Source organism: Ostrea edulis, chromosome 10 (assembly GCF_947568905.1).
Source record: "Ostrea edulis chromosome 10, xbOstEdul1.1, whole genome shotgun sequence".
NCBI lineage: Eukaryota > Metazoa > Mollusca > Bivalvia > Ostreida > Ostreidae > Ostrea > Ostrea edulis.
Window position 1 is genome coordinate 17,935,977 of NC_079173.1, and position 20,491 is coordinate 17,956,467.

A 20,491-nucleotide genomic window follows, 5' to 3' on the forward strand; every position below is an offset into this window, starting at 1 on the left:
TAGACTACTTCATTTAAAAGAAAGTTGCATGTGTGTTTTACACAAAAACTATAGGTCTAAATGTTAATCATCTTAATTAGTTGTAAACCATAATGTCGCTAAGAAATTAGAATACGAAACTAAATGTCTGAGGGCACGACACCAATCGGAACTCCTCGAATGCGCGAGACATTCGAGGAGTTCCGATTGGGCACGACACTCGGGTCATAAAGTAGTTTCATGCTAGAAGTTCAGAAGCAACTTTGGCATTATCTAGGACGTTTTCTCTGCATCTCCAGAGCCAACATGTCGGTTGATTATAGCGTTCGAGGCTCCGTAGCTGTCTTAGAAGTGAACAACCCGCCTGTCAACGCTCTGGGGTGGGTATATAACCCATATTATATATGAGGTGTGGCGGATCAAAAGTCTAATGGAACTAGGCCTAGCTGCAATTTGCAATATTAGGGGGTGGGGGTGTTTACTCCTGGCTACGTCAGAATACTGATAATAATAATAATAAATAAATAACTATAAAATTCATTGAAAATAACAACTTTTCTGTTTATCATTTTCATAAAATATTACCAGTGAAGATTCAATTTATAATAAATTGAATTGCACCATTATACAAATATTTGCAGTTTCTGGTCTCATTGTCTTATTTTTTTCTCGGACAGCCTTACACACATGTTGCAATATGAATGTTATAACACTGCCCTCAAGGTTTTCGTTCCACTCTTACAAAGGTTATAATACAGCGGTATATATATTTTTCTCAACCTATCAAAATATCAACATGCAACCAAAAAAAAAAAAAAATAAATCTTAGGGCAGGCTTGACCTGAAAGACTTTAGAGCCAAAATTCATGCCAAAATCTGTGCTTAAGTATGACTTTGTATCTGGTTAAAATCTTGTAATTACGATTTACATAATTTTTATATGCCCGTATTAGCGTAACCAAAGCTATACATGGGACATATCATATTGGTGTGATGGCATTGTCTGTCTGTCGAGAACTGTATGTATTATTAAGCTCCAGGATCTTACACCTTGGTACATTTAATCACCATGAGTAGAGGAAGATGCCTATTGTTTTTCATGGCCACAGGTCAAGGTCGTATAATGTACATGTAGTATCAGTTAATAGGAAAACCTTGTAGGCAGCTTATAGGGGCTCTACATGTAGGACTGTCAAACTTGGCACACACACACTTCTCATGCCAAGCGGAGGACGCCATAATTCTTCAAAGGTCAAAGTTGCAGTATCACTAAGTAGAAAAACCTTGTACAGTAGAAAAACCTCGTTTTTAAGTTTTGAATATACAGATCATGCAGATATTGTCCTGAAATTTAGTCACAATCTTCCTCTCAGAAAAATTTAAGCTTTACTGCTTGCATTTTAGCTGGAGATGGACATTGAGAGTAAACATGCATATATGCTTCATTATATAGAGAAAATATTTCACTTCGAGTTTGATATTCCTCTTACTTCACTTAATTTAGATAATTATGATATGTGAAAAGGGCGGGGGAAGAGTCGGAGCGAAGGCCTTTTCATGATGATGCCACTTTCCTATCCATGCATGTATAATCCTTTATTAATTAAATTATTTTGAGAAATCATTTATATATTACAAATTCACAATTTGAGCATGTAATAATTAAGTTGGAGAAATGAAATATAATTATGAATTTGGAAAGGTGATACATTTTTGTATAAATAAATGATTATTAACTCATTAACTCCATATTCCTCTATCATTTTATTTTATACATGTATGTGTGGCAGTGTTTGAAATTGGTTTAAAACTTGGTGTAGAACACGGGTCTATGCCAAAACAAGATCACTTTTAATAGACCTTATTGTATTGGCATAGACGGTCGTAACATTGAAAGAAAAATAACACAAATTAAAAACATTTTTATTTACTTCTAATGTACTTAGAAAGCATATTTTCTTTCCTTTTCCATAACAATGTCCTCCTTTCCTCATAACGTTTATCAGACATCGACTTTTGAGATAACTCTATAAATTGCTTTACACCTAGAAAATTGGCATAGACAATTAGGTCTATCTCAATTACAATTATAATGATTGCATGTGTACTATGATGTGTAGCTTTACACTGTAATAATGATTACACAATATGAACTTTCAGCCACTCTGTCAGACATGGTCTGAAGTCGGGCGTGGAGCAAGCAGCCAGGGACAACAAAGTGAAGTCGATAGTTATCATTGGTAAAGGCCAGACTTTTCCTGCAGGTGCAGACATTCGAGAGTTTGGGAAAGCTAGTAAAGGTACAAATCAAGTTTCCTTACTTAATGCTCCCTAATCCATCTCCTGTGAATTTTTCCACTTTGTGGTATTGTTCCTTTTTACCAATTTCACTGCAATGTCTAGGCTTTCAGAAACTTATATGTACCTCCTCATTCATATTCACAAAGATTTGACATTGTGAAGATTCTTCACACCACAGTCCACCCTGTACAGTAGATACCCTGTCTATACCCCTATACAGTACATTACCATATACAGGTACAGTTTGTCAGTTTGATGATTGCCATTCTCATGCTATGTACGGTTAATTCTAGATAACATGAAGGTTGTTTAGATTATGCCCCTCCTCCATCCCCACCCCCGGGCCAAGACATGGCCACAGTTTGGAATTAAAGTTTTACATAGAGAAATGGAATGTAAAATCACCTCAAACATCCAATCACAATTTGAAAGTAATGTCAGTCTTTCCATTTTGTGCAGACCCCTGGTTGGTAGAGGTAGGCCACACAATAGAGGCCTCCCTAAAACCTGTGGTAGCAGCCATCCACGGAACCTGTCTAGGTGGTGGTCTAGAGATCGCACTCTTCTCACACTTCCGTATAGCTGTTCCATCTTCCAGGTCAGTGTCTGTAGGCTTAAACCTGATGTACAGTAGAGACTCACTAATACTGTAACAGTGTCTGTGTGTACAGTAGAGACTCACTAATACCGTAACAGTGTCTGTGTGTACAGTAGAGACTTACTAATACTGTAACAGTGTCTGTATGTACAGTAGAGACTCACTAATAATGTAACAGTGTCTGTATGTACAGTAGAGACTCACTAATACTGTAACTGTCTGTGTGTACAGTAGAGACTCACTAATACTGTAACAGTGTCTGTGTGTACAGTAGAGACTCACTAATACTGTAACAGTGTCTGTATGTACAGTAGAGACTCACTAATACTGTAACAGTGTCTGTATGTACAGTAGAGACTCACTAATACTGTAACAGTGTCTTTATGTACAGTAGAGACTCACTAATACTGTAACAGTGTCTGTATGTACAGTAGAGACTCACTAATACTGTAACTGTCTGTGTGTACAGTAGAGACTCACTAATACTGTAACAGTGTCTGTGTGTACAGTAGAGACTCACTAATACTGTAACAGTGTCTGTGTATACAGTAGAGACTCACTAATACTGTAACAGTGTCTGTGTGTACAGTAGAGACTCACTAATACTGTAACAGTGTGTGTATGTACAGTAGAGACTCACTAATACTGTAACAGTGTCTGTGTGTACAGTAGAGACTCACTAATACTGTAACAGTGTATGTGTGTACAGTAGAGACTCACTAATACTGTAACAGTGTCTGTGTGTACAGTAGAGACTCACTAATACTGTAACAGCGTCTGTAGGTACACTAGAGACTCACTAATACTATAACAGTGTCTGTATGTACAGTAGAGACTCACTAATACTGTAAGAGTGTCTGTGTGTACAGTAGAGACTCACTAATACTGTAACAGTGTCTGTATGTACAGTAGAGACTCACTAATACTGTAACAGTGTCTGTACATACAGTAGAGACTCACTAATACTGTAACAGTGTCTGTGTATACAGTAGAGACTCACTAATACTGTAACAGTGTCTGTGTGTACAGTAGAGACTCACTAATACTGTAACAGTGTGTGTATGTACAGTAGAGACTCACTAATACTGTAACAGTGTCTGTGTGTACAGTAGAGACTCACTAATACTGTAACAGTGTATGTGTGTACAGTAGAGACTCACTAATACTGTAACAGTGTCTGTGTGTACAGTAGAGACTCACTAATACTGTAACAGCGTCTGTAGGTACACTAGAGACTCACTAATACTATAACAGTGTCTGTATGTACAGTAGAGACTCACTAATACTGTAACTGTCTGTGTATACAGTAGAGACTCACTAATACTGTAACAGTGTCTGTGTGTACAGTAGAGACTCACTAATACTGTAACTGTCTGTGTGTACAGTAGAGACTCACTAATACTGTAACAGTGTCTGTGTGTACAGTAGAGACTCACTAATACTGTAACAGTGTCTGTGTATACAGTAGAGACTCACTAATACTGTAACAGTGTCTGTGTGTACAGTAGAGACTCACTAATACTGTAACTGTCTGTGTGTACAGTAGAGACTCACTAATACTGTAACAGTGTCTGTGTGTACAGTAGAGACTCACTAATACTGTAACAGTGTCTGTGTATACAGTAGAGACTCACTAATACTGTAACAGTGTCTGTGTGTACAGTAGAGACTCACTAATACTGTAACAGTGTGTGTATGTACAGTAGAGACTCACTAATACTGTAACAGTGTCTGTGTGTACAGTAGAGACTCACTAATACTGTAACAGTGTATGTGTGTACAGTAGAGACTCACTAATACTGTAACAGTGTCTGTGTGTACAGTAGAGACTCACTAATACTGTAACAGCGTCTGTAGGTACACTAGAGACTCACTAATACTATAACAGTGTCTGTATGTACAGTAGAGACTCACTAATACTGTAACTGTCTGTGTATACAGTAGAGACTCACTAATACTGTAACAGTGTCTGTGTGTACAGTAGAGACTCACTAATACTGTAACTGTCTGTGTGTACAGTAGAGACTCACTAATACTGTAACAGTGTCTGTGTGTACAGTAGAGACTCACTAATACTGTAACAGTGTCTGTGTATACAGTAGAGACTCACTAATACTGTAACAGTGTCTGTGTGTACAGTAGAGACTCACTAATACTGTAACTGTCTGTGTGTACAGTAGAGACTCACTAATACTGTAACAGTGTCTGTGTGTACAGTAGAGACTCACTAATACTGTAACAGTGTCTGTGTATACAGTAGAGACTCACTAATACTGTAACAGTGTCTGTGTGTACAGTAGAGACTCACTAATACTGTAACAGTGTGTGTATGTACAGTAGAGACTCACTAATACTGTAACAGTGTCTGTGTGTACAGTAGAGACTCACTAATACTGTAACAGTGTATGTGTGTACAGTAGAGACTCACTAATACTGTAACAGTGTCTGTGTGTACAGTAGACACTCACTAATACTGTAACAGTGTCTGTATGTACAGTAGAAACTCACTAATAATGTAACAGTGTCTGTATGTACAGTAGAGACTCACTAATACTGTAACTGTCTGTGTATACAGTAGAGACTCACTAATACTGTAACAGTGTCTGTGTGTACAGTAGAGACTCACTAATACTGTAACTGTCTGTGTGTACAGTAGAGACTCACTAATACTGTAACAGTGTCTGTAGGTACACTAGAGACTCACTAATACTGTAACAGTGTCTGTAGGTACAGTAGAGACTCATTAATGCTGTAACAGTGTCTGTGTGTACAGTAGAGACTCACTAATACTGTAACAGTATCTGTGTGTACAGTAGATACTCACTAATACTATAACAGTGTCTGTGTGTAGCAGTAGAGACTCACTAATACTGTAATAGTGTCTGTGTGTACAGTAGAGACTCACTAATACTGTAACAGTGTCTGTGTGTACAGTAGACACTCACTAATACTGTAACAGTGTCTGTATGTACAGTAGAGACTCACTAATACTATAACAGTGTCTGTATGTACAGTAGAAACTCACTAATAATGTAACAGTGTCTGTGTGTACAGTAGAGACTCACTAATACTGTAACTGTCTGTGTGTACAGTAGAGACTCACTAATACTGTAACAGTGTCTGTAGGTACACTAGAGACTCACTAATACTGTAACAGTGTCTGTATGTACAGTAGAAACTCACTAATACTGTAACAGTGTGTGTATGTACAGTAGAGACTCACTAATACTATAACAGTGTCTGTATGTACAGTAGAGACTCACTAATACTGTAACAGTGTCTGTATGTATAGTAGAGGAATGTTAGATTGGCTACTACTGCAATCAGGGTTGACAACAAGTTTTAGAGGGCTCCTGGAGCTGGATCAGATTCTATGAATGGTAGCCTGTTTTTTGCTTTATTGTTTTTGGTCTGTCTTTTTGTCTGCTGGCAACATTAATGTTTTTAAAGATGTAGACTTTGACATACTTGTGAATTGAGAGTTCAAGGTTAGAGCTATGCAATTGAAAAGATGTTAAGGTCATTTACCAAAATCAAGGTCATTTTATGCCCCAGAGATCGAAGATCGGGGGCATATTGTTTTTGTCCCGTCTGTCATTCTGTCTTAAACTTTAACCTTGCAAATAACTTTTGAACAGTAAGTGCTAGAGCTTTGATATTTCACATGATTATTCCTTGTGACAAGACCTTTCCGTGGGTACCAACATTTTTTAACCTTGACCATGGAGTTTGACCTACTTTTTGAAAACTTTAACCTTGCTAATAACTTTTTTCACATGAGTATTCTTTATGACAAGACCTTTCTGTGGGTACCAAAATTGTTGACCTTGTGATGTTTACCTTGGAGTTTTACCTAATTTTAAGAACTTTGACATTACATGGTCATAACTTCTAAATGGTAATTATTAGAGCTTTCATATTGCACATGAACATTTCTTGTGACAAGATCTTTCTTCTAGTACCAAGATATTTGTCGTTGTGACCTTGGCCATCTTTGGAATTGGCCATTATTAGGGGCATTTGTGTTTCACAAACACATCTTGTTCACAATTAAATTTGTCCATATTGCTTGAGAGGTGGGGTGTTTCACAAGTTTTGAAATCAAACTAAATGCTATGTAAACAACCCTTGGCTGTGTTCAACATCGAAGTGGCTCGTGTAGAGGCTAGGTATTGTGGCTGATTTGTGCCATTTTACAATGTGTTGTCTTTTCATTATTTTGAGACAAAAAGTAGCTAATATTATCATTTTGTCATCTTTTCATTATTTCGGGACGAAAAGTCGCTATAAATATCATTTTGTCGTCTTTTTGCCTCGAAATAACACACACAAAAAGACGATAAAGTGTAGAATGGCACAATTAATTAAGCCACCATACCTAGCCCCTAATTTAGCCACTACGATCTTGAGCGCATTCCAGGTACAGTTGTCACAGTAACGATCAAGTTCACCTACTCTTATGTGAAAAGTTTCATATGAGGTACATGATATACAATTGTGTCTTTATTTTTATTGCAACCATATTACGTGTACGACAAACATTTAATAATTTATTTCAATTCAATTACACATGATGATAACGAAGCACCACATCAATTAACCTGATTTCATATTGGTATGTTATGCGTGTCCATGAGTATTCGTTATTTCATGCTCCAAAAAAGGGATGAAGTGTCCTAAATTTTGACTTGTGCATGGTGCTTAATTGTTTGCTTTCAGAGTTGGATTTCCAGAAGTGGCTCTAGGACTTTTACCAGGTGCTGGGGGCACGCAACGGTTGTCAAGACTGACCGGACTACAGGTTGCTATGGAGATGATTTATTCAGGTCGTCATGTTGCCAGTAAAAAAGCCAAGGAATATGGCATTATTGATGAGGTAAATTGCAAAAATTTTCTTCAAGGAGCTTTTACTCAGGTGACCTATTGTAATTGGTTAGTATTTGTTGCCATGCATTGTGTGTTAACAATTGAACATTTTTAACTTCTTGATAACAACATGTACCATTCCAATTCTTTTCAAATTTGGTATGAAGCATCTCTGGAACAAGGGGCACATAAATTGTACATTTCACGACTCCTATACCCCTTGGGCATTATGGGCATGCAATGCAAAAACTGCCAAAAATTTGCCTATTTTCAAAATAATCAATTGATGAGAGTAATAATTTATTTGATGAGTACATCATTCAATTATTGCAATAAATGAATTGATGATATCTTAACATAATCAAAGATATTATCAGTGTCTTCAATTATTTTAGTTTGTGTTAATTTTGCACTTCATAAACAGCGGGGCCATGATTACTCAATTTAATATGCAAGCATTTTAAGGTAGTGCAAATTGAGTTTCTTCAATTCATTGGTCCCAGGAGTTATTGGCCATGTACAGTAGGAGATCACAGTTTTATATGGGAATATACAGGTAATTGATTAAAACAAATTCTTTTCAAGATTAGCAGGCCCACACTAAATCAAAATGGAATTGCAAACGTTCTTAAGTTGGGTGGATTCAAGTTTTTTTATGCCCTGTACTACAGTTGTGGGATGTGCATTCCCTGTAACAAGACCTTTTGTTGTTGCAAAGTTTTTGACATTGTGACCTTGACCTTGACATTTTATCTAATTTCAAGAAAATGTAACCTTGACAATATCTCCTGAATTATTTAAAGGAACTGATCGATTTAGGATTTTCCCCAAAATTTTGTTTTCCATTTTTAATGATCAAAATCTACTGTCTAATGTGTTTAAAAGATTTAACTAAATAATTAAGGTTAGACGTACATTATCACAGAAGTTCATTTTAAAATGTTTATATTTGTTTTGTAAAAAAAGATTGCCGTATGTAATTCTTTATGAAATTTTCAAAAGAAATGGATATCGATGCAAGGTGAAGATAATGAACAGTGATCAATCTTATAACTCCTATAAGCAATACAAAATAGATAGTTGGGCAAACACGGACCCCTGGTGGGATCAGGTGCCTAGGAGGAGTAAGCATACCCTGTTGACCGGTCACACCCGCCGTGAGCCCTATATCCTGATCAGGTAAACAGAGTTATCCACAGTCAAAATCAGTGTGCCAAGAATGGCTTAACAATCGGTATGAAACACGTCAGACAGCATTTGACCCAATGCTAGGTTGTATTGACGAACTAGATCGTTATAATGACCATAGAATTTGCGAAATGTTGACTTCAAACGAGACTGTTGAAACCCCATTACCATCAACTTGTTTGTCAGTAGCTTACCTCGATTTAAAACCTTACTATACGCAGAACAAGCTCTTGCATATCGAATCAGTTGAGAGATATAAACACCATATGCAGGTGATAATGGAATATAGCTACATAAATATGGGAAGATGACGACGGAGAAGCTGAAATCAACCCATTTGTCATACAGTTGAGTTGTCAGTTTGTCGTTAATGTCTAGTTTCAATAAAATATCTAAGTATGAAGCAGAAGTGGACGACTCTGTGGTGTCCTTTATTTTGAGCTCACAGGGATATATCAAATCGACATATGAATGAAAGTTATTATTGTTAATAGACAAAACGTCATCGATATATCGAAATGTCGAATTGAAGGCCACAGCGATCTAAGTTTATTATATATTCCACATTTCAAGCATTCTTTTGGTAAAATGTGTCATCTAGAAGTTAAAATTTGTGACTTATGCAAAATTAAGATGCCTTATATTGCAAAATTGATATTTCACTGGTTTAATTGTTTGTATACATGAAAAGAACTGGAGTCTTTGTTTACATACGATTAACACAGATTTAAGGCTAAAATATTGCTTTTATTCTTGCTTTCAGAAGGTCAAAATTTTGGTTATCAACAATTTAGATGAGTTAATATATTTTTAATGTAATTAACATCAAAAATAAAAAATGTTTTTTTTCAAAAATCGTGAACCAGTTCCTTTAAGGTTGTATAAAGATTCCTTATGGCAAGAAATTTTATTTGATGCCATGATGACTTTTTGACCTTGACATTGTAGTTTGACCCTAATTTCAAAACTTTATCCAATTTACCCTTGAATGGGGGAGTGATATAGATTTCATAGTTCATGTATATGCATTCCTTGTGACAAGACCTTTCATTTGTTACCAAATTTTATATATGTCTATCGAAGACGGGACATTTTATGAAATACCGTTGTCCATCTGTCCAGACCTTGTATGCAAAATGAACTGTAAGCTCCAGGATCTTACAACTAGGTCAAAGGTCAAGGTTCGTAATATCAGTTAATAGGAAAACCTTGTAGGCAGAATACAGATCGAACTTTTGGAGCTAGTACCTTACAACTTGGTACATTTATTAATCACAATGATGAGAGGAAGATGCCTTTTGTTTTTTTTAAGTTCAAAGGTCAAGGTCATAGTATCAGTAAATAGGAAAACCTTGTAGGCAGAATACAAACCAAACTATCAAACTTGGTACACATATGTGGAGGGCACCTTTTGTTCTTCAAGGTCAAAGGTCAAGGTATCACTGCCTATTATTTATCAAGATCAATGGTCAAGGTCATATTATCACGTGGTAGAAAAACCTTGTATTAGTTACAGATACAGATATTGCCTGAAATTTAATCACAAGCTTCCTCTCAGAGGAGTATAAGTTCCGTTTGCATTTCAGCTGGATTGTTGCACCATGACCTACATACTTTAAGGATAAAAGTACAGACTGTGGACAAAAGTATCGGAACGATTTATGACGTTGTCCAGTTTGCAAATATACTCGCGTTTGATTCGATGCTAAAAATAACCATATTTCATAAAGAATACTAAAAATAAATTGCCACTATTTTAAAGAGAAGACAATTTTGTACATGTATCTCCCTGTCCAAAAAATACCTTATTCATCAAAACTTACTTTTAATATTTCGTGATATAGCCTTTGGCTCTCCGTACTGCAGTGATTCTCTTGGGGAGGGATTGGTACAAATGTTAAATAGTTTCACAATCGAAACGGGTCCAAATTGAATAAATTTTATCATATAATTGTTCCACAGAGGTAATCTCATCCATTGATTGCTCTATCTTTTTTTTAATCTTTCACCATAAATTTTCTATAATGTTTATATCTGGGCTCTGTGCCGGCCACTCCATCGTGTTGATATGGTTATATTCCATGAATGTTTTAGTAGCCCTAGAACGATGAACTGGTGCATTATCATCTTGAAATATATAATTATTGTCAGGAAAGTGTCTTGCTATTACTGGCCATAGATTGTTGTCTATGATTTGAATATATTTATCTGAATTGATGTTCCCCTCCACACGTGTTAATGTGCCGACGCCATGATAGGTTATGCAACCCCAAACCATCACGGCAAGTTTCTTGGTTTTTACAGGTGAAATACATTCTGGTCTAAAGGCCTCGTCACTTTTTCTCCAGATATACACTTTGTTATCACTACCAATAACAATTTGACTCTCGTCTGAAAAAATTATTTTTTTTCCAGTCATCGTTTGTCCATGTTGATTTGGCTCGACACCATGCCACTCTTCTCTGTCTGTTTACAGGGGAAATCCTGACTTGTTTCTTACAGACACATCGACTATACCTGACTGATTCTTAAGAAAACGCCACACTGTCTTTTTGGATACATTTCTGTTTTCATTATTGTTAAAATTATTCGTCACATCGGCCAATGGAGTTTTCCTGTTAGCCTTCACTTGTCGTAAAATTTTCCTTCCGTCACGATCGCTGAGACTTTTCTTGCAACCTGTTTTAGGGGCTGTTTTTACAGTTCCTCGTTCACAGAAATTTCTGTAAATTTGATGCACAGATGTTTTAGCCATATCTAACATATCTGCAACTTTCTGAAAAGAATTTCCATTCTGAACTAATGTAGCAACAGACTGTTTGACACCATCCGATGCATATTTATGTTTCGAGGTCATGTTGTTTGGAGAGGTCTTTACTTACTTTATGATTGCAGACGACAAAAATAACGTAGTTAGTGTAAACAGGAAGTCATCATCATTATGAAAATACCTAAGGTGTAGTGTCAAATCGTATCTACACTGAAAATGCCTGCCGTAAATAACGCGAACAGTTTCATTCTTGTGTAACGCCACGTAAACCGTTCCGATACTTTTGTCCACAGTCTGTAGGTCAGTCACAACCTCCCTCTCAGAAAAATACATAATCAGTTCACATTTCAACTTGATTGGTGCTCCATGATCTACTTTAGGGCTAAAAGTAGATCACATAGTTTTCTGGACTTTTTCTCATCATAGATACAGATATTGCACAGAAGGTCTAATTGGCGTATGTTGTACCATTTGCGCTACTAACTCATGTCGACTTTGTGACCTTGTATCATGGTTATGCCGTGACTTTTTGGGACTAGGTTGTGGCCACAATATGGGGTCAAGATTTTTTATGGGAATAAAGATTGCATAAAATAACAATTATTGAACAACAGCAGGGCCACGATGACTCAGGTGAGTGATGTGGCCTATGGGCCTCTTGTATTTTTGCATGAATCTAAATACTATTTATTGTAAACTGTGAATGATATGTAATATTTTTAGTTTTGATAAATTCAGATTGTGACAGGAGACTTGATGACAGCAGCATTAAAGTATGCTGAAAGTGTTCAAGGTCGCACCTTGAATGAGAGACGCCTGGGACACAAGGCTGTACCTAATACCGACTCTGTAGAGAAGTACACCTCAGGTAAATAATGTACTGTACCTAATACTGACTCTGTAGAGAAGTACGCCTCAGGTAAATATAATGTACTCAGGTAAATATAATGTACTCTACCTAATACTGACTCTGTAGAGAAGTACACCTCAGGTAAATATAATGTACTCAGGTAAATATAATGTACTGTACCTAATACTGACTCTGTAGAGAAGTACATCTACACCTCAGGTAAATATAATGTACTTTACCTAATACTGACTCTGTAGAGAAGTACGCCTCAGGTAAATATAATGTACTGTACCTAATACTGACTCTGTAGAGAAGTACGCCTCAGGTAAATATAATGTACTCAGGTAAATATAATATACTGTACCTAATACCGACTCTGTAGAGAAGTACGCCTCAGGTAAATGTAATGTGCTGTACCTAATACTGACTCTGTAGAGAAGTACACCTCGGGTAAATATAATGTACTCAGGTAAATATAATGTACTGTACCTAATACTGACTCTGTAGAGAAGTACGCCTCAGGTAAATACTATGTACTGTACCTAATACTGACTCTGTAGAGAAGTACGCCTCAGGTAAATGTAATGTACTGTACCTAATACTGACTCTGTAGAGAAGTATGCCTCAGGTAAATATAATGTACTCGGGTAAATATAATGTACTGTACCTAATACTGACTCTGTAGAGAAGTACGCCTCAGGTAAATATAATGTACTGTACCTAATACTGACTCTGTAGAGAAGTATACCTCAGGTAAATATAATGTACTGTACCTAATACTGACTCTGTAGAGAAGTACACCTCAGGTAAATATAATGTACTGTTTAAAAATATTGTCATTTTAGATTATCAATGATGTCTAAATGCAGACATTCACTTTATAGTTATCAAATGGAGAATTTCTCTTGTAGCGGCAATGGCCCAAGTGAAGAAAAAGTACAAAGGTTTTGAAGCCCCTGTGGTAAGATTCTAATCTAAAACAACAGCTGTATATACAAGTATACAAATATTTTTATTTCATTGCAGATTTGACTAAAAATCAACTTTTTCCCATAATGAATTTCAGATGCTAAATGTGACAAATTTCTGACCAATATGGACCTTTATAACTTAATTGTACCAGTAACAGATTTAATTTAGTTGCTATATAATGATAAACTTTACACGTACTGAGTATAAATACCAGTAACAGATTTAATTTAGTTGCTATAATGATAAATCTTACACGTACTGAGCACCAGTAATTGTCTGATTTCCATGTTGTTGTATATTCATGATATCGATAAGTCGTACATTATATATATCCCAACAGGCCATGCAGATGCAACAGGGTTATTCTATGAGTACATATTAAAATTATGCAAATTTTGCGAGATTTTTAGTTTCCAAACAAACATGGTTAATGTATTTGTGATAGTGATATATAATTATAACTTACAATCTGTTTAATTTCATCCCAGATATTAGGAATAGCTAGGTCAAAGTTCATTCTTGACTAATTTGATTCGCAGACATCTCTGGTTTGGCTTCAGCTTATGCTGCCTTCTTCACATGGTCAGAATGAAAACGATGTCATCATGTGCATTATTCGTGTTTATAAAAAAAATGAGGACTTAAATTATTTGACTCAATTTATTGTGTTAGATCATGAAAACATATGCATTATATGCTAATAAGACAGTCATGTGGTCATGCAGCACTAGCTCACACTTTTTTTCATTACGGATACAGATATTGCCCTGATATTTAGTCAAAGGCTTCCTCGCAGAGGAATACAAGCTCAATTTGCATTTCAGCTGGATTGGTCCATACTTGACCTACTTTTGGACTAAAAATAGGTCAGACAGTTTTCTGGGCTTTTTTTCCATTATGGATACAGATATTGCCCTGATATTATTTAAAGGCTTCCTCTTGGAGGAAGACAAGTGCAGTTAACATTTCAGCTGAATTAGTGCACTATGACCTACATACAGTTCTTTAGGGGTAGAAGTAGGTCAAACAATTTTCCAGATGTTTTTTGGTATGGTCACAGGCATTGCTCTAAAATTTAGTCACAACTTCCTTTTCAGAGAAATACATAATCAGTTCACATTTCAAACTTTCAACTTAATTGGTGCACCATGACCTACTTTAGGGCTAGAAGTAGATCAAATGGTTTCCTGGACTTTTTATCATCATAGATAGATATTGTACTATCATTCTGTCACAACCTCACTCTCAGTGAAATACATAATCAGTTCACATGTCAAATGGATTGGTGCACCATGACCCACTTTAATTTTTAAGGCTTTTCTATTCAGAATGTGTGTTCTATCAATTCAGAGTGCACAATATGCTTCCAGGTTGAATTTCACTGTCCGATGGGCGTATATTGTACTGTTTGCAGTACTCTTGTTCCTTAATCATTCAAATGATTGAAACATATGTTCAATTTTTAGGTAAATTAAAGATAGAATATCAAGCTATGGCCTTGAAAAAGAAAGCAAATGAACCATTTGAAACTATTATAACATAAACTGTATTATTTCGTTATCGCTAGTGATGTGTAAAATTTTTTTTTAATGTATTCTGTTTTCTCCCTCAGGCATGTGTCCAGGCAGTAAGGGCATCAGCAGAACTTCCCTATTTGGAAGGTATGGAGCGAGAGAGAGAACTGTTTAATCATCTGAAGGCATCAGGACAAGCCTGGGCCCAGCAGTACGCTTTTTTTGCTGAGAGAGCCGTGTCCAGGGTAAGATAAATATGAAGGAGTGATATAATTACAGATTCATCATTGAGAATTGAATGTATTTGACCAAGATGGGAATGAAGCACACTTTGGGCGTCTCAGAGACGTCTGATTTTAAAAATAGCAAGCATATTGATGTCATCTTTATTTACTCAACACATGAAATAGGGCTGAAACGATATGCCCCCTTCACGATATGATACATATTGCAATACTTATGCCATGATTCAATTCTTTCAATACGATACAATTTACAGAAGAAACCAATAATAACATTGAAGAAATGTTTAATTACCAAGATTCACATTCATAATTCTAAAAGCAAAATGTTTCCAAATTGCCAAATGGTAAGATGCATGTTGGCTCTGTAGTTTAAGGTAACTTAAGGTTTGCGACATTTTGACATGTAGTGAACAAAGTCATGTTGCATATTAGTATGTTCAGTAGGAATTTATCTTTTAAAAATTGACTTTTTAAAAAAAATCGTCTGTGTCGTTTTTTGACCAGATGGGCATATTTTTGTGATGTACGTTTTACATTTCTAATTACAGGCCGAACATGATGTATTTTACCGAACCAGTTTGTAATAAACATATCGAATTGAAAATCGAGGCAATGCATTGAGCATTGAATTGAGGGTTTATATTGAACAGTATCGATATTTTGGTGAATCGTTTCAGCCCTAACATGAAAGTGTTATTAGTACCGCTTAAGGCAGTGACCTGTTGTAGTTTATAGTCAAACATTTCAAGTTCGCTTTTTTTTTCAACTAGAATTTTTTAGATGAAATTTCTAAAAGTTTTGGATATACTGTAGTCTGAATATTAACGCTAACAGTCTTCAAGATTTCAAACCACGTGATGTTGTTAATAGGTGGTAACTAGATCTCAGTACAGCAAGTACACCACACAAGTGTACCCCATGACCCTCACCATGCACCAATAATACATGACTTTGTATGTTGTCTTATAATTCATTAAATGGTAAATGAAAGAACTCTCAATCTGAATTTTATTAATGCACTTTAAAGAAGATTTTCCCTATATTTTGATATAGATACATGCTTGTTTTCTTAAATTCCTGTAAAACAGCAATCGATTGAAAAATGCTAGTAAAAGCTCAATTTTGCTAGTTGGAAAATAATCCACAAGTTAAAATTTGCTAGGTAGTAAAAAAAGTGGATTTCGATCCCTGAACAGCTAAGTAATTCAATTAAATTTTAATTTTCTATATAACTCTTTCACCAAATCATGTCAAATTCATATTAGTCTAAGAGTTCTGCATGCTTTATGGTTACAGATATTAAGATTTGACATTTTGTTTAGTTTGAAATCCCCTATCAACAAATTTTGGGTAGGGATTCAGTTGGTGTTCATATGGGAAACTTTCATACATTAGCATCCTGCTATAATTAGTACTTGTGTACATTGTCATTACTTTTGGTTTTAGTGGGAGATGCCCAGAGGCAGCTATAAAACAGCTAAGCCTCTCCCAGTAAGGAGTACTGCTGTGGTGGGAGCCGGAACCATGGGGTCAGGGATAGCAGTCTGTCTGCTTAGTGCAGGACTTCCAGTGTACCTCCTAGAACAGAATGACAAGGTAGGTATTCAGCAGGACTTCCTGTGTACCTCCTAGAACAGAATGACAAGGTAGGTATTCAGCAGGACTTCCTGTGTACCTCCTAGAACAGAATGTCAAGGTAGGTGTTCAGCAGGACTTCCTGTGTAGCTCCTAGAACAGAATGACAAGGTAGGTGTTCAGCAGGACTTCCTGTGTAGCTCCTAGAACAGAATGACAAGGTGGGTATTCAGCAGGACTTCCAGTGTACCTCCTAGAACAGAATGACAAGGTAGGTGTTCAGCAGGACTTCCAGTGTACCTCCTAGAACAGAATGACAAGGTAGGTATTCAGCTGAACCAGTATAAACACTATGGCAAATCAAATGACTTTGACATGATCAATTACATGGGGAAATGGGGACGAAAGTCAACACCAAGAAAATTCAAACAAGTAAGTAACACCTTTATCGATAATGAATTGTCACATAACTTGTATCAACATTTAAAGAATTTTCTCAGGAACAAATCTAAACTAAAATGTTAGATCTACGTGCAATAGAAGTAGAGAACACAGTGACACAGTTTTTTGGCAGTCAGAAAGTTTTTGTCTGAAAACAAAAAAGCGTGTCATTGTTCTCTGCCTCTGTTACTCGTAGAACTACCATTTTTGGTATAGATGTATTCCTGAGAAAATTCTTCAAATGTTGATATAACTTACGTGACAATTCGTTATTGATAAAGTTGTTACTTACTCATTTGAATTTTCCCATGTGTTGACTTTCGTTGCCATTTTCCATGCAATTGATCATGTCAAAGTCACATGATTCACCACTGTGATAAAGAATGGAGATAATCCTGGAACAAAATGTCTTGGTACATGTATGCAGGTATCTGACTCAGAAAAATCCTGCAACAGAATGACAAAACAGAAATCTGATACTTCTCCTGGTAGAGCTGACCCAGTTTAGGAGATATTAGTATCATACACACACACTCTCTCTCTCTCTCTCTCTTTCTCTTAACCTCTCTCTCACTCACTCTCTCTCTTTCTCTCTCTCTCTCTCTCTCTCATACTGTTCTCTCTAATAAAATCTTGTTAAATGTGTGAAAATATCTGAAAGAATGTATACAGTCAAAACTGCCATAGCGACCCACTGTATTAAGCGACTCACTGTCGTATGTGACCATAAAAAGTTCCCCCCAAGACTTACTCTATATATTGTACCTGTATTAAACGACCACCTGTCTGACGCGACCAACGACCATGATTTTTACAACCTTTTCGTGTATTTTCACGAAATTTTACCTCTATTTAACGACTGTACATTTTTCGATTACAACGTGATTACTATTTACGATTTCGGTTGAGCCGACTATTCTGGGAATTATCGCCCCTAACACTTTCGTTTTCAAACGCACGACTATTCTGGGAATTATCGCCCCTAACACTTTCGTTTTAATACGCACAGTTTGGCGATGATCTTGTTCAGTCGGCCCTCTGAATAAATTATTATACCCAAGCTGTCAACATGCAGTGTCGTGTGTGGTTAATTAATAAAACCGGAGTTTATTTAACAAAATCAAGGATCAGGGAATCAAGGCCGGTGTATTTGAAGGTGTGAATTTCGACAAACTTTAAGAAGTGCCGGGTAGGCTAGATCGGAAATGAAAATCTATCACTTGTTATACCATTATGTTAAACAGAGTAAAAAAAAACTGCCCGATTGCGATATAAATCAGGTAAATATTGTGCTTAGGACTGAAATTTTAAACTGAGTATTCACAGTTTTCCTGCATGAGATACTCGAGGTTTCCAGAATAATGACCGGAACTAGTGGCTCACTTCGACATGTCCCGAGTATTTGACACGTCTGAGTTCAAGAAAATTGCCTGCATTAGTTCTAAACTTAAAAGATTTGCTGTGCATGTACAATGGATATTGTGATTTATTTAATGTTTCTCAAATTGAATAACATATTTCCAGCATGTATTGTACAAAAGGAGACATAACACTTCACCATTTGCTTTCTTACGACAAGCATTGCATTTTTCAGTTACACTGTACAAGTAGGCTATACATAAATACCCTTTACAACAAAGTGTTTATTAGTTTTAGAAAATCTACATGCAGTTCATAAATAATTTTTAAATCTCATGTAAATGTGTAATATGAAATGCATGCAAAGTTTATCATTCTTAAATAGATTAAATGTAATTTTTGAAGAATAAAAAATTATGATACAACACATTGTATTCTAGATTTTTTAACTACAGTGTATTATTAATTTTATTTTACAACTATTAAAACCGTACTTGATATTCTTAATGATAAATTCCAAATACATGTAGTCATTTTCTCCATTGTACAAATTATTTGCGAAATTTTATCCATTAACTGCGAAAAATAGGCAACCTGTATTAAGAGACCACCTGTCATATGTGACCTTTTTTCCATTCTCCTTTGGACAGTCTCTTAATACAGGTTTGACTGTAATTGATTTACTATGATATTTTTTCAGATACTGTGAATATATAGAACATTGTTAAGTATATGCATGTATGTCTATGTTACTGTAACCTGCATGACTATTACAGGTATCATGCAGAATCGAAGGCTTTTAATAATTTTGTTTTCATTTTTTTTGTGTGTGTGTGCTCTGTTTCTTGATTAATCTGAATTATATAGAAATGATGTTACCAAGAAAATTTCAAACAAGCTATTAAGAAAAAACACTGAGAAAAAAGTTGTCAATTCAGTGTGCCACCTGAGTAACTTTGTGACCTAAATTCAGACCAAATTCTAAAATCGTTAAATGAATCCAACAGGCAATAGAAAACTCTACTGGTCTTTTGTAATTTGCTGTAACATGGTAATAAAAAATGTTTTAAGGGAGATAATCCCTACGTATGCTAGAGAGTAATACAGTGATTAAATATATTACATCAAGAAATACACACTTTTCCCTAAAAGATGTAGCTACATAACGATTGATAGGAATATTTATTTTGTTTCTAACAATAATGATATGAATATATGCAGTATTGTACAAAATTTGCACATCACAGAACAAATAGAGGAATTAATTTGTCTCATATGGGAATAACATTCTAAGCTGATGGTGTTTCGAGGAGTTTAATCTGTTAGCCATGGTGTTTCAGAGTTCAGCTGGAGATTCAGAGATTATTTAATATATCACGGTCCATGTTAGAGATTAATTAATGAGTGTGATCTCTGTACAACCCAAAATAGTGGTTCAGTAACCATGTGACAAAAAATCTAAATATATGTATTAAGACAAAAATATGTTTCGGAATATTCCTGTAGTTATTTAAACAAGATATATATTGACCAGTCAACTTTAATGTTTAATAGACACATTACAAGGACTAATCTTCATTTTACCTCTGTACAGCCCTAAAAGCAAAGATATTTGCACCAATTAAGGTTATTGACATGATTTTGTGTCATGTACTTTTTATCTGCAATTGTTAATAATGAATCTGACGGGCATATCATGTACCATGGAGGTTGCGCTTTGTTTGAAAATATATATTCTGCATGATTCTCACAAACAAGATTTATTCCTGAATTAAAAGTATGAATACTAGATTACAATGCAGCTAGTACACTGTATATGTTATTGTAATACAA

General features: G+C 35.7%; 1 protein-coding gene and 1 long non-coding RNA gene across 2 annotated transcripts in view; both read left to right on the top strand.

The window, feature by feature from the left end:
• Window positions 1-163: 163 nt before the first annotated feature.
• LOC125665228 (peroxisomal bifunctional enzyme-like) overlaps window positions 164-20,491 on the top strand; it is a 41,860-nt gene continuing 21,532 nt past the window's right edge. The window contains exons 1-8 of the mRNA XM_048897862.2: window positions 164-359; window positions 2,140-2,279; window positions 2,740-2,878; window positions 7,598-7,754; window positions 12,441-12,570; window positions 13,464-13,513; window positions 15,137-15,283; window positions 16,730-16,879. Of these exons, the coding sequence (XP_048753819.2) occupies window positions 220-359; window positions 2,140-2,279; window positions 2,740-2,878; window positions 7,598-7,754; window positions 12,441-12,570; window positions 13,464-13,513; window positions 15,137-15,283; window positions 16,730-16,879 (1,053 nt within the window). The 5' untranslated portion in view covers window positions 164-219. The remainder of the gene's footprint in view (window positions 360-2,139; window positions 2,280-2,739; window positions 2,879-7,597; window positions 7,755-12,440; window positions 12,571-13,463; window positions 13,514-15,136; window positions 15,284-16,729; window positions 16,880-20,491) is intronic.
• On the top strand, window positions 16,886-19,919 carry LOC130051017 (uncharacterized). Its single transcript, XR_008799402.1, has 2 exons — window positions 16,886-17,179; window positions 19,359-19,919. It is a non-coding gene; the product is annotated as an uncharacterized LOC130051017 (long non-coding RNA).